Raw genomic sequence first — 17,010 nt, 5'->3', positions numbered from 1 at the left:
CCAGACCCCTGACCAGCCTCGTTGCCCTTCTCTGGACACGCTCCAGCACCTCGACGTCCTTCCTGTAGTGCGGGGCCCAAAACTGAACACAGTATTCGAGGTGCGGCCTCACCAGGGCCGAGTACAGGGGCACAATCACTTCCCTACTCCTGCTGGCCACACTATTTCTGATACAGGCCAGGATGCCATTGGCCTTCTTGGCCGCCTGGGCACACTGCTGGCTCATGTTCAGCAGTTCCTTACAAACAGTTCAGGCTTTCTGACCCAGAAATCTCAGGCATCACAACCTTTCCCCCCAGAGAAAGAAGTATGGCACCAAAACCTTAAATGCCTTGCAGGGCTTCCAAAAAAGATTGTGGCAGCACTTCAAAAGCATCTGTTGAGATGTTCTGATACAGCATATGTGTATGCTAATGGTGCAGCTTCTTGTAGCACCCTGTCCTGTGACAGGGACTGTAGGCACACCTACAGGTTCCTAGGTGAGGAACAGTCAGTGGGGAAGCAGTGAGAGAAAGGGATGTGGGATTCTCTGTGACGTGAGAAAGCTCTTCTCAGAGGTGAATCAAAGGAAATGTAACATCTATTAGTGCAAAATACCACCATGCCAGGAGCTAGGGGCTACAAGAGGTTTTGTCTGCCTTGTCCTAGAAAAAGGACGCCACCTTTGTCAAAGAAATTACCAAAAAGAATCTGTACTGTTACCTCAAAATCTTTCTCGGGTCATCTCTGCTTGTCAACTTGATGATTAAAGTTGCTTTGGAGCACAAACTGCACAGAGAAGACACATGAATGTAAGATTTGGAGGGAAAATGACTATTTTTCCCAGTAGTCAGAATTTAACGATACATCAAACTGCACGAAGCAACACAGTGCAGCAGTGACAGAGGTACCTGGCCCAGCTCACCTCTCCCTACAATAAACCAGCCCAGGGAAATGCTTCAGTAAGGTTTCGCTAATGCTAAATTGGCATAAGACAGCACCAGTGGCTGGAGAAGCAATCCTGATCTGCCCTGCTTTTGTCTGCCTCCTCCTGTACCTGCACTCTCTGCCAAGCTCTGGGGAGAGCTAAAACAGGAGACTGATCTGCTTTAAAATAGCACAGCCAAAAGATTCAGCACCCACGTTTAACTGCAGGAATGAATGGAAGTGACCCTGGTTAAATTTGGTTCACGACAGACCAACTGGTCTTCGTGAACATAAACATTGATAAGGGCAGATCTGCAGCATGGCCCAGCCTTGTGACTTGAATCCGTGAGAAAAAGCAGTTCGTGCCAGTGCAACAAGCCCAGAACCCACGGGCTATTTTTGCCAGAGAGGAAGGGAGATGAAGACGCAAATCCAAGTAAAGAACATTGGAAATTGCTTTCAGCAGACTCACTCTGAAATCTCAACATACTGAAGTGAATTAGGGACCACATTTTTAAAGAGCAAATGCTGACTCCTGCCCTGAAGAGGTTCATTTACAGACACATACCTGACAACAGTTAGTACAGCTGAATACCTGTGTCTTTACACACAAAAATGACTTGGCCCTGTGGAACAACAGTTCTGCTAGCTTCCTCCTTGGCAGCTATGTTTGGCCAGTAGAAACGGACATAAACAAAAGCTTTGTGTGCACTTATACATAAAGGTAGTTGAAAACGTGGCCCTTGTCATTATTACCTGAAGATCACAAACTTTCGATAATTAAGAAGAAAACATGCAGGGAAGAATCAGAAATCAGTGAGGAGAAACACACACCTGACTTGAACTTCAGTGGTATTTCCAGATGTGGCAAAGGCATTTATGAGATGCAGAACTCCATCCTGAGAAATCCTATTATGGCTGAGACTGCACAGAAGAGAAGGAAGGTTTTTCAGGTGTTAAGAGTCAGGGTTGTCCCCAGGCTCCTCAGCCACAGAGGCGAAATTCAAGTTGGCACTGAAGGCAGAGCAATTTGTGGGGTGCTGGGCCCCTTCGGCTGTGCTAAATGCACCAAATCCCTCCAAGACACAGCACTAATGACTTGGGTGACACAGCAAGTGCAACTTGCCTCCTGCACTACAGAGGCAGACAACCGCTGGAGCAGTTTGATGACTTGGGTGACACAGCAAGTGCAACTTGCCTCCTGCACTACAGAGCAGGAGCAGTTGCTTCCCCACCAGAAAGGGAAGGGGAGAGGCTGGTGCAGGGCACAGCTAAGCTCACAGCATCTATGCGCCTTGAGTTATTCAAAGAGGATAACGTACGCAGAAAAGTGATGAACGGAAAACTCAGGGGACTGGGTCAACTTCTGCCACACTACCCCACTCTGGGCCTTGTTATCTCCTGAAGATGCTCACAGAAAGACTTTTACTTACTTCACAGGTTTTGGATCAGACCCTCAGTCACCCTGGCCTGGAGGTCTTGAGTTGTGCTCATGGCTCACTCAGACCTTACCTCCTAAGGCAGGAGTGGGCATGAAGCATGACAACCAGCTTCAGGAGGGATCGCGTGAACACCTTTCTGCAAGGGCACCTCACATTCACAGTATGTGTTCTTACTTGAGGGAACAGGTAACAGGCACTCGATGCAAGTGGTCCAAGAAGCACCTCAGGCCTTCATCTCCCAGCTGATTCCTGGAGAGACTGAAAGGCAGAAGAACAAGGTGGCCAATCAAAACTCAGACTTCTAAGCAGCAATGCTCCTCTGAGAAGCTTTGAAGGAAAAAGCCAAACTTCCTGGACTTAAATCCCAGCTCGGCCATTAAAGGTCTGTCTAAAACAAACTGCTGCCCTACAAAATTACCTCATGCATAAGCTCCAGAGCAAGCTCAAATGAAGAGCTTTGAACACAAGCTCAGAGCAGAGCCCAGATGAAGCAACAAATGCCTCAAAACAGCCACAGAGTGAAAATCCCAAGGAAGTTGTCCCACCAGCTCAAGCCCTCTTAAAATATATATATACAAAGGACCTGTATGATTACTAATCAATTTTGTTTCTAAATAGTCTGAATGAGCACACACACACGCAGACAGGGTGGGAAACCCCAGGCCATGCTGAACCATGCCAACCCAGCTCTCCCTAGTTCAAGGTCGTGGTAACAACCCAAGCCCCACTTACTCTACTTCTGCCAGCCACCCACGCTGCTCCAGGACTCTGCAGAGCTCATCTATCTGCCCTTGACCGATGGCACAGTCCGTCAGTCTGTGTATGAGACAGCAAGAGAGTTAAAGCACGGCCAGCAACCAGGCTCAGCCTGAGCAGTGAGAGCTGCCCATCAGCAGTTGCGTTTTTACACCAGTCTTCGTGCAACATTCACTGAGATGAGTGCCCTTAGCTGCGCCAGTGTTTGATACTTCTCATAACACCTCCCTGAGGTTAGTAACAGCAAACCCCACGTTATAAGTGGGAGACAGATCTTTTCACATTTTTCGCCATCTCCTTGGTGCCTAACTGGGCAGTATTACAGTATTCTTTACAGGGGCACCCAGCAACCATCACTCCCAAAGAAGTTGCAGCACGTATCACAACCACATCACACTGATGCTCATAGGGAAATTATCACCCAGAATTTGAGGCACACATATAGAATATGCGGTGGCTAGGGCTCAATTCAGTTGCTTGTCCGGCAGAGTTTGGTGCCACTCAAGATGATCGTGAGTAGTCCAGTGGCCACTCCAGAAAGGCACAGGCCTCTGCCATCCCAATGCATCTCAAATGGTACTGAGTTGCACTTAGGCAGTTGAACTGAGCCCCAAAGCCTCAGCTACTAGCCCAAGCTCCTTGACTACCAGCCCATGAGTTCTTCTCACAAGAGGAGATTTGGCTACTTGCACTAGTGTTTCAAATCAAATCAAAACAAGTGAATTATAATTGTCGTATGTCAGTACCTGCAGGATGTCTTTTGGCTTCGCATGCTTGCTCCTAAATGCAAAAAAGCATTTTCACTTGACCTGAAGCAAACACAAAAGACAGTCCTTCAGCAATGCTCTTCAAAGATGACAAGCTTTGTAGTCCCTTTAAAGCTGAGCTGCTGGGCAGTCTGAGTGTCTTACCGGACTTCTACCATTCTGATCCGCCCACAGAGATTGATGGAGTTGATGAGTAAGACAGTGCAACGTGGGGAAAATGTGTTGTTCCTAATACTGAAAAGGAGGGGAAAGAAAGAACAACGGCATCAGCTCCCAAGAAGAAAGGTTCTGATACACATGGCCCAATTTTCCTATTGTTTACTTTGAGATGCAAAAGGCTGGATCCACCCCATTTAACTCAAGATCAGTGAGCAAGGATCTAAAGTTTTGAGCCTTGGCACCCAGCGTTCCTTTAACTAAAGGAGAGTCTCCTTTAGTCCCCTTTGACTAAAAAGGGAGTACAGACCAAGGGTTTACACTGAACAACTCCTCTTCAGGGCTACTGGACTAGAGATACACCAGACTGGAAGCAACCTCCCAAGTGAGCAAATTCAGTCTCTCAAGACACTGCAGCTCCTCCATGCTACAACATCTTGCAAAAGACGGCCAAGCTCCTTCTGGGCTTTTTGTCCACATGGTGGGAGTGCCCTAGCCCCTGACAGCACCTCTCTAGCCTAAATTCCCAGCCTAAATGGCTGATATGCTGCCAGGAAACACTTCTGGTGTCGAGTGTGGCAGGATGCCAGATCCCTGCGGGGGCAGAGCTGTGAGATGCTGACCATGCACACGGGTGGTGTGCTGTCACCGTGTGTCAACCAACAAGTCCTACATCTGGTATGGATGCTGGAAGTCACGTTCCACGGGACCTGATAAGTGAGGATTATCTGGGATGCTGTGCCTAGGGTGGGTACTTCTCCTCCCGTCCTTTTTTTTCTCTATGTATCATTAAAGAAAAAGGTTCAGTGCTGCTTTGGTTCTAGAAACAAGACATGAATGGGTATGAAAGAGTTTCTGCATTTTCTTTGCCTAGCTTCTTAATCTACGATTACTGATTAATGCTCCTGAGATATGTTCTGCTATTAGCACTTTCCAAATCAATGTTTCATGGCAGCAATCAAAGCAGGGACCCCAAACATTACCTCAGCAGTGTCAGATGACAGAGGTATGGCAGGAAGCTCAGTAATCTCTCAGTGCTCTGGTCACTCAATGAATTTCCTGACAGACTGTAAAACATGGAAGGAAACAAATTCCAAGAGAAACCGGGACAATCTGTAGGTACTTCTATAAAATGTACATGGACATGCACACACACATGCATGGGGGCGTTATGGGCAAATTCTGAAAAAAGGACATGTCCAGAAATGCCCTGAAAGTTGGGCAAGATTTAGTCCTTACAGGCTGATCTCTGTGTTTCTCTACATCCTATGGCCAATTAACATTCCATAAGAGTCTTACTTTTGCATTACTGTAAATTTATAAAATGATGCTACTGATGTATTTCATGCATGCAATATGGGTATTATGTTATTTTCATTTGTTATTACTCAGTTTTTGTCCTGACCAGTATTATTCTAATTTTCTTGGCGCCCAGCTCCTGCCTGGAGTGACCAGCTCTTCAGGAGTTCGGTTCATGGCTTAATGGGCCAGGTGCTCTTGCTTTGGCTATACTGCAAGCCGGGGTCTCGAGGAGTAGATGACAACACTCGTGTCCAGCCACAGGATTGAGGAAGACTATGAGAACACATACATGTTCTTGGGTGTTTACACACAGATATGGTAGACTTAGGAGAGGCCAAACTCTGAAGAAGAGAGGGCAGTGGAAGGTGTGGGTTTATCTAAGCATCTGGGTGAAGTTTTGCGGGGATTTCTAGGAGGCTGTGGTGAGAGGAGAGACGAGTTACACCAGTTGCTAACCTGAACACCGACTCTGTATCTGCAGGTTGGGGAGACAGACAGACGGGCAGGGTTGCCAAGTGCACAACACTTACTCAATTTCTGTCAGCTGGGGACATTGAGCCAGTATCTGGCACAGCCTGGTCACGTCCTCTGGACCCACTCTGCAGTCCCTGAGACTGAAGCAAACAAAGCACTCAGGAGCTAAACATTTCACATGACCACGGTATGGCAACACTCCCTTCATATCCCAGAGCCTCACATCCTAGGACAAGGCCCATAGCAACCCTCTCACTTCCACTACATATATTTTCCTACCCACAATCTAGGACTGAGAAGTCAAAACCTGTGACAACCAGATGATTTCACCAGCTCTGAGCTGATTCAAGAGAGCCAGTCCACCAAACTACCATGTCACTTCGGGTGTTGCCTCCCTAGAGCCACATCACTGGTACTTAAAATTGTCTCAGGAGACTGGACAGCATCTTTCCCTGCTCAGCACTGTCTCAGCTCTCCCAGAGCAAGGCTGGGAATGGTACCTCCTATCTCCTTCTCCAAGAAGGAAATCACAGAAAACTTCCTGGCTGACAAAATGGCAGGTGTCCGTGGGACGAATGTAGCAGCCAGCCAGATCTGTATCTCATTATTTATGGGTAGAAGCCTGTATATGTATATGCCTGTAGCAGTGGATATCCCAAGTCTATCCCAAGAGGGTGTATTATTCACCCAGCCACCTCTGGCATATCACTGTGTCCCTCCAGTGACCACAAAGCACAAATACCTGCTGGCCTGGGTCGATGCCAGCTGGCCCAACCTCTTTAAGGCTTTGCCAAATTACACCAGCCAAGACCTTCTCCCTTGTAACCAAGTGTTATTTTGGGGACTGGCCTCCCTGATCAGTTTCAGCAGGGAAGAGGGTGGAAGAGAGATGTATTAAAGAGGCACCTTTTCCAGAGGTGTCTCATGTGGAACCAGTCATGATGGGATACAAGCAGAGGAAAGAAACGTCTGCTTTCCAAGAGAGCTGAGTCTGTCCCCGAAGGCAGGCAGGGCACAAGACAGCTCTCTGAGGAGACACAGCTGGAGGGATGGGCCTGTTCCACACATTACGCTACAGATACAGACCCTCACAGCCATCTCTCCCTGCACTCCTGGGTGACAGAAGGAAGCTGGGGCTGCCATACCGAAAGCACCGTCCTGCTGCTACGTGCTTGGGATGCGCCAGGAAACTACTTCTCCATCTGCTGGTACTTCTGACCCTGGGGAAAGAACAGTTTACCCCGTGAGTTGTGCTGATGTTATTGCCCCTGAGCAGCTGACTCCCCACGCTGCAGCTGGGGAAGAGGGTGAGGTGGTGGCAGTGGCCTCACGCTCCAGTCTGCCTTTTCTCACCACCTGCCGAAACTAGGTTCATGTTATCCCCAGAAGAAAAAGGGCCTTATCATCCCTCTTCCAGCTTCCAGAGGGCTCTGCATCCACTCAGCACTTTGGGCATTTGCTCTGCCCTGGCCCGGGAGGGAGATGACTGCAGCCCCGATCAGCAGTGGGATACTGCCGTCTGCTCCATACCCTCAAGCCGCTGTCAATCAGCCATGAAACAGCTCACCCTGCTTCCACCACCCTGACTGGAGTTTGGAGCCAAATGGCTCTTTAATTGGCCCACCTCAAGGACTCACACATCACCATCTATTTAAGATTTCATAAGGAAGAGTTTGAAAGGTTTAGACAGAGGAGTGGGTATGATTTTACCTGATTCTTTCCCAAAAGGTTAGATGAACCACCTGCCTGTGTCCTAAGCTGTAAGCAGAAAAGAACATCATTAGGATGGAGTTTGAAGATACATGCTCCTGTATCACTCCCCAAAAACCACAGCTTGAGGTTTTAAATAGCGAAAAATACGAAAAGTACTCCTGGTCATACCTGAGGTTCATTCTTTTAATGTGTTCCAATGTAGATAAGGACTGAGCTAAGAAAAACACAGAGTTCAGGGAGATCTGGTTGTCATTAAACCTACAGGAAGAAGAGATGAAATCAGCTGCTGCAAGCAAAACCACTAGCAATTTACACTGCATCACCCAATAATAGCGATCCTTGTCCAACACTCTCAGAGACTGCTTCTTTGCCACCTTCTGCCTGTGTTTCCAACTACAGTTCTGCAAACACAACTCACTCCAGTATTTTTTAAATTTGTCCCTCACTTTTAGAGTTCAGAGAATCACAGAATAATTGAGACTGGAATGGGCCTCTGGAGATGATCTAATCAAACTCTCCTGCTCAGAGGAGGGTTAAACTAGAGCAGACTGCTCAGGACATTGTCCAGCTGGGTTTTTAATATCTCCAAAGATGGAGAATCCACAGTCTCTCTGGGCAACCTGTTCTAGTGATGGACCATCCTCACCACACAAGTTTTTTCTTACGATTAAATGGGATTCCTTGTATTTCAAGACACCGATGCAAGGCAAAACCAACTCTTTGGCTGTAAGTGCAGTTGTGGCAGTACAAAACCCACACTAATTAAGATCATGCTCGGGTCTATTAGGTCTATCACAGTATCTGACTGTGGGCAGCGTGCTTGATGCTGGGAAAAAAACCCCAACAGATAAATAACAGCAGTGTGTTTCATTGCACTGACGTGAAGAGAAGCTGCAGACTGTCAGTAACTGGAACAGTCCTGACTCGGGAACAGTTCAATCAATCAAACAGGAACAATAAATATCTCTCTCAATAAAGACAAATGGTGCTATACTCCTTAAGTCACAGTCCTGTACAGTGCACTTGCAATGGGAGTGCCAGGTAGAATACCCAGGTAAACATAAGCCACCATTGCAGCTGAATTCAGACTCCACTGCTGAAGCTGGAGCTCCCCAGCATTTATCTTCCAAAGGTGCGCACCTCAGGAGAGGAAGGACTGCTCTCCCTCCTGATGAGGAACCGGGAGAGGAAAAATTCAGTGACCTGCTAAAGATCTCGGCGTGTTTTAGAAACCAGGTGCCACACCTGCACACAAGATCACCTGTCTCCTTCGTGGAGGACTGAGTACAGAGGCTCTCGGGCACTGATCGCAATCAAGCTTGAAGTGGAGTCAATCTGTTCTGGACTAGAGGTGGGGACAGACCAGACAGCACAGTGCATCTACCCTCAACAGACACAGAATATAACTGCACTTGATCCTGAAGAGCCCTTCCCAAATGTGGACTGTGCTTCCACAACCAATACTCCCACAAAAACCCACCCATGAGCAAGGGAAACAGGAGCTACTCACTTGAGAGAACTTAACATTTTCAAATTCGGGAGGAACTGAAACAGCTGCAAAAGTCCCTCGTCTCCCAGATAATTATTTGATAGGCTAGGATTTAAAGAAAGGCATTTAATTTTCATAGATAAAAAACAATAGGCACAATCAACTCTTAGTAACAAGAGCTCTGAAAGCAGAACATGGGCACCCTAATCCAAACAACATATGCACTGCCCCTCTCCAGTGACAACTAAAGCCTACATGGAAACCAAAGACTGGAATTAACCAACATAAGACAGCCAGAAACCTAGTTCAGGGCTCATCCTTTTCTCACGTCCACCAAGTGACCCCTCTGGACTGACAGTGCTTTTTAACGCAGTTACCAGGGACCAGAAGTCCACAGCTCTGAGAAATGATCAACCTGGACAGGCCCAACAGAGGAGCCACGGGTTAGTCCTGGACAAGGATATTAGGCTCTGATATTAGAGCCTCAGGATTGCAATGGGCTATGGCCCATGTGAGGTCACGGGACGTGATTGCTTAAGAAGAGCAAAGGCTAAAAATCTCTTCCACGGGCTACCAGGCCTAAGGGAATAGCCAGCCCTCAGGTGGTGGCAGACAGACTACGTGCTTGTGCTGGTCCTTGTTCTGTCCTCAAAACCTAGATGCGGGGGTGTGTGTCGGCTAGCCTTTCCATCAGGGCTGGGTCTGCTCACCTCTCGGTGTCAGCAAAAAGGATGACTCCCCACACACAGCGCTAACAGAAGAAAGTGCTTTGGTGCTGAAGCACACCATATGTGGGATCACCAGCAAAAACGTAGGCTGCCACCCTCATTTTAGGTGGGATTCTTCATGCTCTGCAGCTTTGCTCCCAAATGGCCCAAAGGCAAAAATGACAGGGCAAGGTTTTACAGCTTTTTTAATACCTGAAGTCAGGCTAAGTGATCAAACAGCCCCTTTCTAGATTTATGTCCTGCAACCTTTGCCCTAAGAGAGCACTAGAACTGTATGTCTCCTTGGCAAAGGATATTACCCCACGTAAAGCTACGCCTTTCGTAAGGCTACGTCTCTACCCCATTCTCCGTACAACACTGCAGAACAAACAAGTGGCATTTTCTCCATATTCCAAAGAGCTGCAGATAAAGACCATAAGAGTTAAGAAGGACTCACTCCAGCTCGGAGATGCTGCTACATTCCTTCAGGACTGCACACAGCTTCTCCAGGTCACTGGCTTGAAAACGACTGTCTGTCAGTCTACGGGGAAAGAGAAATCAATAGTCCATGTCTGCAGGATTGCAAAAAGCTTCTAAACTTCACTCCTTCAGAAAACCAGAGAATAAACGAGGAGATAATAATGAAATTAAAAATCCCCTTGAAATATCTTGCTTTTTTTTTATGGCTGCAACAACTGATAATCTGTACTTTCAGCTCTTGTCTGCAAACAGAGAATAAAGAGACAAGGTAAAGAAAACTTGTGGCACAACAAAGAACCAGGTCCCCAAGGTCCTGGTTAGAAGGCTTTAGGCACAACTTCTTCCTTCCTCACTGCAGCCTACAAAACAGACAGGCGCACTCTGTGCTGGAGTAAGAGCATGATCTGATATGCATCTGAACACGGGTCCAGCTTAGGATGCATTTCTCCAAATACCGGTAGAGAACCCCCCCAACATCACAAGCTCTGTCACCACCAGCTCCCCCACCGCCCACACGGGAGCCGATGCAGTAACCGCACAATCACCACACCAATTCTGTGAATGAGATACACAACCCACAATCTGTTTTGACTCCTGTAGAAAATCACAGATGCTAAAAACAGAGCTTCTAGTGCTGCAAGCTGGGACTGTGAACACAGTGACAAATGACTGACTGAAGGGGCCTCTACCAGCTCTCCTGTGATGCACCTTGGAGATGCAGGTGACATCAGCTATAGGATCCAGAGGTAGGACATGCATGAAATACAAGGAAAATTCGCCATGGTACCTTATTTTTTTTGAAGCAGTAGGTGTCTGGTTTTCCCCTCCATACTGTTGGTCATCGGTAGAGAATACAGGCTCTTCCCTAGTAAGTGAGCACAAAACCAGACAAGGGTAAACCACTTAGGCTTTAGCAATTTGGCAGGTCCCTGTGGCTACCCTGGCTCTAGCCCACACCCATACCTTGCCAATAGCAAGCTCTTCTTTCTTTCAGTGATTAACCAAATACTTGAGCGTGCAGGCAACTGGGGAGAAGGGGAAAAGACAGATTTCTCATCTAAGCTACAGTTTGATGGAGAATTCAGCTTTTGCCTAAACACGTTTTGTGAAAAGAGTCCACGTCTGCGCAAAAAACTGACTATTCATAAATAAATGGAACACCCAATCCTAAAATATCTGAGTTTGAAATGTCACCTGGTGCCTTAAGGAGTCACAGATCGTATGTCTCAGGCTGTCACTCCCTTTAAAGCATAGCCACAACAACTGGGTTGCATCCCATGACAGCCCTGCTGTTCCTCCCCAGCTAAGCGGTGGGATGCAGGTGTACTGTGGGAAATACTGTTTTACAGTGGGCTCAGTCCATGGAGAACAAGGGCATAAATAAATGAACCTACAGCTCCAGGAGCAACAGGAAACCTTTTCTCAAACAAAACATTTGGGTTGAGCTGGTTTGACCCATAATTTTCTGCAGGGAAAAATAATACTCCAAATTTATTTTGATTTAGGAGTACCATGATCCAGAATGCATAGTGTAGTGAACTAGATGGTTTTAAACATGCAGGGATCTGTGAATCTTTTTGAAATTTGGTTTGGAGGTGTGGGGTTCACTTGTTTTTTTACTGTTCACTATTATCAGATAGCACAGCTGTCATTCAACAGCCTGCTTTGCTTAGGATGCTGTGGGTTGAAATGTCCCCTAGAGACATAAAACGTAATCAAACACTATAGAAGGCTGTGGACAACTTCCGAAGTGGCTTAGAAAACCAGGAGAAAATACTACGTTTAGATTCAGAGGGGAGGGTGGACAAGAACTGCTGTGAGATGAAGTGTTACCCTTGGTACCTAAACAGGATGTAAGAACTAAATGACGTGCTGGGAAAACACCATTTGTGCACACACACTCTACCTAGGAGGAAGGGAAGCAAACTCTCCGTTTTCTGTAAACCTCAGGACTGCAGTCTCATGACAAAGGCTGTGAAGAAGAGAAGGAGTCAATCGATGTGACGTTTTGGTTATTTACAGGAATTCTTGTTTTAAGAATGCTTGATTTTGTTCTGCAAAACTCTTTGGTGACACCAATCACTTAAAACACTCCCAAAGCAAGCAAAAGACAATCTCCATTAGTTTTAAATCCTGGGTGGATCAAACTAAGCAATATCAGATGACCCAGTTTCTCGGAACCGTTAGAGAAAGTGCAGACAAAATTGTTACGCTTGAACTCCAGGGGGTTTCCAAGGGAAAGTAATAGGAGGGAACTTCCAGCTCCAACTCCAGGAGATGTCACCAGTTCTCACACTCCACAGAGACGCTCTCTCCAAAAATTCCCAGGGCAGAGAGCAGGAAAGAGTCTAAAACTGCCCCCACGCATGAGAGGACACACAGTTCTGTACCTTCTCAAATTCTGGTTGATGGCTCAGATAAAATCAGCTTACAGCAATGTATTACCAAGTGTCAGTAATCATCTTTGGACATGTTCTTCACCCGCCCCACTTCCGAGGTGACTCAAGAAAAATCTCAGAATCTAACTCTCAGACTTGTATATTGGGATTAACCTCAGGAATGATTCAAGACCTACATACCTGACTTGTACCTCCATCATCTTCTGGCAGGTATTTACTGACTTCAACAGACTGCAAATGCCATTAACAGAGAGGCAGTTTTGACTGAGACTAAGAAAGATAAAAAAGGCAATTAGCTGGTCACTGAAATCACCCAGGACTGTCCTAGTGGAAGTGGTCATCAGTGTGCTGCATGCTTGAACCCATTTCACTTCAGAACTGGCATGGTGGAAAACACACAGGACCACTACTCCTGAGAAAGGGGTTTTAATGAAAGGGCACTTCAGCACTTCAGATGCACTGAGAACAGTTTCATGCGCGATGCTCTGAGCAAGTGACCAACTTCAGGCTGAACAGCCTCATGGGCTGAGTCTCATTAAGAGTGCTCAGAGCTGCTTCTGTAGCACCGGTCTGGGTGAGGCCTTTGCCTCCCGGATCCCTGCTCAGCATCTCTGTACGGTCCTTGCCAGGCTCAAGAAAAGAGGGCAATTTGGTTTTGTACAAGGCAACAACTTACTCCAGCTGCTTTGAAATTGGTATCCAAGGGAGGCTTTCCAGCAGGCAACTGCAGCCTTCATCTCCAAGCTTGTTACCTGATAAACTGAGGCATTTTCCAGTTAGTGGGGCCCGTTTTGAACAGTATAAACAACAAAGCCCTCAAAATCTGCTCGCTTTCCCTTTCCTACAATTGCTTTTTTGTCTGGACTGTTCTTCTGTCCCAGATCAATCTTCCCTGCTTATCTCTGCGTGAAGCAACTTCAGACAAAGGTTTATCCCTAGGACAACATGATCCATGCTTTAGCCCCAAAAACGTCTTACTTTAGAAAACCTAAGTGGGAGTACAAAACAAGAAACCAAATGAGTGAGTGTTTACTGTCCCTCTGGAAGGAAGAAAGGAAGGCAGAAAACACTGGATGACAAAGATCTCCAGATCCCAATTCAAATCAGTGAGCTAGAAAACAGGGGTTTGAGGTGTAGCTGAATTCAAGATACAGTCTGGACTGAACCGTCTTGCAACAGATATTCCTGCATTTTCCAGGGCAGATAGGCTAGAAGGAGAGCTTTACAGCCAAATCCAGATGGCCTCATATATAGGCAAATAAGGAAAGGTAGGGATGATACTCATTGCCATGTGCAGGTTATGAAGTGGATCTCTTGCCTTCCTCCGCTCACTTCTCCCAACAGAGCTGGATGGCTCTGGGAGACAAAAGGGACAACACAGAAGCAATCTGTGTCCCTTCACTGGCTCAGAGGATTTGCTGGAGGAGCTGTGCCTCTGGGACGGTTCCATACTGCCTCCAGAGTGCCGCACTGCTTCGTTAGCAGGGTCTGCTCTGTAACTGGCTTCTCTGGTTACAGTCTCAGGGAGCCAGAAGCTGCGGTTGTCACAGGTTTGTGACAGGTTGCTCAGCATTCACCTCCTGCTGAACCTCACCAAAAATCCCTAACCAGGATCCCACTAGACATAACAGAGTGCTGGGACCCTTCCTTGGGGTCAGGCCCCATCCCCTGCTCCCCGCCACCCACCTGCAGCCACTCAACAGGAAGGAAAGGAGGCACTTACTCCACTTCGGAGAGACAGGGACAGCTCTGCAGAATGGCAACAATCTCCTTTACATGTTGGGAAGACAGGCTGCGATCCTGCAAGCTGTGAACAGGTTAATGAGCAGTGAACCGACAGTGGGGCCCAGGCATTTCTGGTGTCTCTCCAAATGAGGGCACACAGAAGCAGTACCAAGAGAGGGAGGTTTTACTCTCCGCTCTGCCACACAATCCTGGGCATATTACTCTGCCTCTCTGCAGCTGGTGCTGCAAAAGGAGTGCAGAGGGACGCACTTGCAGAGTGCTGTGCAAGTGCAACGCCTTGTGTCAGAGCCGCCTGGCGCTGCCATCCACGAGAAGGGGATGGATGTAATTGTTCCTGTTGTGCAGAGTAGTGAGGGAAAGAGAAGGAGGTAAGGGGACATTTCCCAGCTTTAACATGATCAGGTAACACGCCTGAGTTCTCCTATTTTGAGAAAGCCACTACTCTTTCCTGGAGCCCAGGCAAGAAAGAAAACAATACGGCTCATGCCTTTGGTGGCTGTAGGAACATATGGCAAGATGGGCATTATCAAGGGAACTCTGCCTCTCCAGGGCTGTGGGGCCCAACACACAAGAAATAAAGCCACCGGCTGGGCCAGATAGGGATTTCTATTGTTATTTTTATTTACTGATTCAGGTTTATTTCAAACTTTTTCGTATGTGGAAGTATCCTCTGTCCTTAAGGACCAACACAAGCTGCTGTTCTTGTCCTTCTGTAGTACCTGTCATCTGCAAATCACATTCACCAGCAGGAATTTCAATGCCTTCTCTTACCATAACTTCACAGGTCTAGCTGGAATTACATGTTCCTTCCTCTCCTCCCACCTCAAATCCAAAGATCTGCAAACAAGCAAAATATTTGACCTTTAATATGCCTTGACAAAATATGAGGACCTGGGAGCTGGTTAGTATTTTCTGGAAGTTTTCTGGAAGAAACCATAAGGTCTGTGTTCCGTCCAGCCATTCCATGCAAGGTTAAGCGATTTTCAAGAGCCAGAAGACCTCCATCAGGAGATGGGAGCACAGGGGGTGTCCACACGGGATTTCACTGTACATTTGAATCAACTTGACAACTGAGACCCAATTCAAAGGCACTACTAAGATGCAGGATGTTTTGCCTCCATGTGGGATTGTGCCACCACAGGAAGGGATAAACATACCCACCTGTGCCAGGCTGCCTACAACAGCACAAGATGGATGTTCAGGCATCTGAATAGGAGCAGTTTCTGGCTGACTCAGGGCCAGGCTGCACCAGTTCACACATGCATGCCAAATATTGTGAGGTCCCTTGAGGACCGCACAGCACAGGGCAAAGTGAGTTCCCTATCAAGGAACAAGAGATTGTTTCGTAGTTTCTTAATTAGGGTCAAATCCCCCCTTCCTTCAAAAGTATGCACAGGCAGGGAGAACATAGGGGCCAGCCAGAGAAGGAGCAAAGGCTTCTCCTTTATTTATCCTCACATTCCACTGTCCATTGGCTTCAGCATCAGCAGTTTTGCAATAGGAACACAGCACTTCAAGCTTACACAGGCAGTAAGGCATTGCCTTTGTGGAACTGGCTGGTGGGTCTGTGCAAAGACCAGCTATTTTGGCTACCCTTCTCAGGTGGATCCAGCTCTGCCAGATGCAAGGGCAGAGGCAACCAGTTCTGTCGCTGGAGTGGTTTATAGTGACACCAAGCTGATGGTTTGAATCAGCACAACTCTGAACATAGCATAACCCCAAGTGCAGTTTCTCACCTTGGAACTTTCCCAGATGGGCCAGAAAAATATATCATCACTGTGTCCTTCCTGAAAAAGAGATCGAAGCCAATGTTAGGGCACAGGTGGAAGGATGCCATTTCTTTAGTAGAGGTGCTTAGTAAGGACTAAATGTGGCTAGAGGACAGGACACTCTGCATGTTGAACTGGGGCTGCAGTACAGACAAGAGAGTAAAACAGTTAAGATTGGGCTGGGAGGATTTTTTGCAAGACCAGCGGTTTGTTGGAAAGAGGTTCAGTAGAAACTCCACTCCAGCAAGAAAAATAAGAAAAAGCTGTATGCAATTTGACTTCCCTTGAGTTACACCAAGGATTAATTTGGCCTGTTAAACTTAGAACCGTAAGAGCTAGGATTTAAAAATTCTACACTTTCTCTGTCATCCTGGAGCTATGAAAACACCAAAACCTGTAATTTAAAGGAACATAGAGCTACAGCTACTTAAATCCATACCTTTTCAGTAAACTTAGCTGATTTATAGCAAATTTATGCTAGCTAGTAAAGAATTTCCCGGTTGATATATTGCAGAGCTTAAAAGCAAGTTTAAACTCTGTTATATAGGAAGAAATATTACACCCTGCAAATCAATTTACAGACCAAGGATAAAATGACCTATTAAAAAAATACAAAGAGAAAGTCCATAATGTGATGAATTCAAATTTTGTTTCAAACAGAAAACAAAAAGGATTAAAATTAATTTTTGTTGACTTTCATTAGCCAACAATTAAACTGTAAACCAGTATCCATTTAAAAAGTCAGCATCTAAAAAGAGACAACATGTTTGTTTTTGTAACAGCGCTCATGCATTGATACCTGACACGCAGTTCAGCAGCGTTTTGACACGCGATGACTTCGTTTGCCAAAATGAGAACAGCTTTCAAGGAAAGATCGTTGTTGCTCAGACTGTGAACATGAGGA

General features: G+C 46.7%; 1 protein-coding gene across 1 annotated transcript in view; it reads right to left on the bottom strand.

Moving 5' to 3' along the window:
• The window catches only part of NLRC5 (NLR family CARD domain containing 5), a 63,060-nt gene that overhangs the window by 16,976 nt on the left and 29,074 nt on the right, over positions 1-17,010 (bottom strand). The window contains exons 10-30 of the mRNA XM_009290747.2: positions 16,906-16,995; positions 16,074-16,124; positions 15,109-15,174; positions 14,315-14,398; positions 13,268-13,351; positions 12,772-12,861; positions 12,099-12,164; positions 10,980-11,057; positions 10,170-10,253; positions 9,027-9,110; positions 7,685-7,774; positions 7,514-7,561; positions 6,949-7,023; positions 5,860-5,943; positions 5,011-5,094; positions 4,016-4,105; positions 3,851-3,913; positions 3,081-3,164; positions 2,523-2,606; positions 1,741-1,830; positions 703-768 (exon numbers count right to left, since the gene is read on the bottom strand). Coding sequence (XP_009289022.1) covers positions 703-768; positions 1,741-1,830; positions 2,523-2,606; positions 3,081-3,164; positions 3,851-3,913; positions 4,016-4,105; positions 5,011-5,094; positions 5,860-5,943; positions 6,949-7,023; positions 7,514-7,561; positions 7,685-7,774; positions 9,027-9,110; positions 10,170-10,253; positions 10,980-11,057; positions 12,099-12,164; positions 12,772-12,861; positions 13,268-13,351; positions 14,315-14,398; positions 15,109-15,174; positions 16,074-16,124; positions 16,906-16,995 — 1,635 coding nt within the window. The remainder of the gene's footprint in view (positions 1-702; positions 769-1,740; positions 1,831-2,522; positions 2,607-3,080; positions 3,165-3,850; positions 3,914-4,015; positions 4,106-5,010; positions 5,095-5,859; positions 5,944-6,948; positions 7,024-7,513; positions 7,562-7,684; positions 7,775-9,026; positions 9,111-10,169; positions 10,254-10,979; positions 11,058-12,098; positions 12,165-12,771; positions 12,862-13,267; positions 13,352-14,314; positions 14,399-15,108; positions 15,175-16,073; positions 16,125-16,905; positions 16,996-17,010) is intronic.

The sequence above is a fragment of the Aptenodytes forsteri genome, unplaced genomic scaffold, assembly GCF_000699145.1.
Source record: "Aptenodytes forsteri isolate BGI_AS27 unplaced genomic scaffold, ASM69914v1 Scaffold14, whole genome shotgun sequence".
Classification (NCBI taxonomy): domain Eukaryota; kingdom Metazoa; phylum Chordata; class Aves; order Sphenisciformes; family Spheniscidae; genus Aptenodytes; species Aptenodytes forsteri.
The sequence above is the reverse complement of the archived record's forward strand: the minus strand, read 5'-3'. Positions and strand labels throughout refer to the sequence as shown.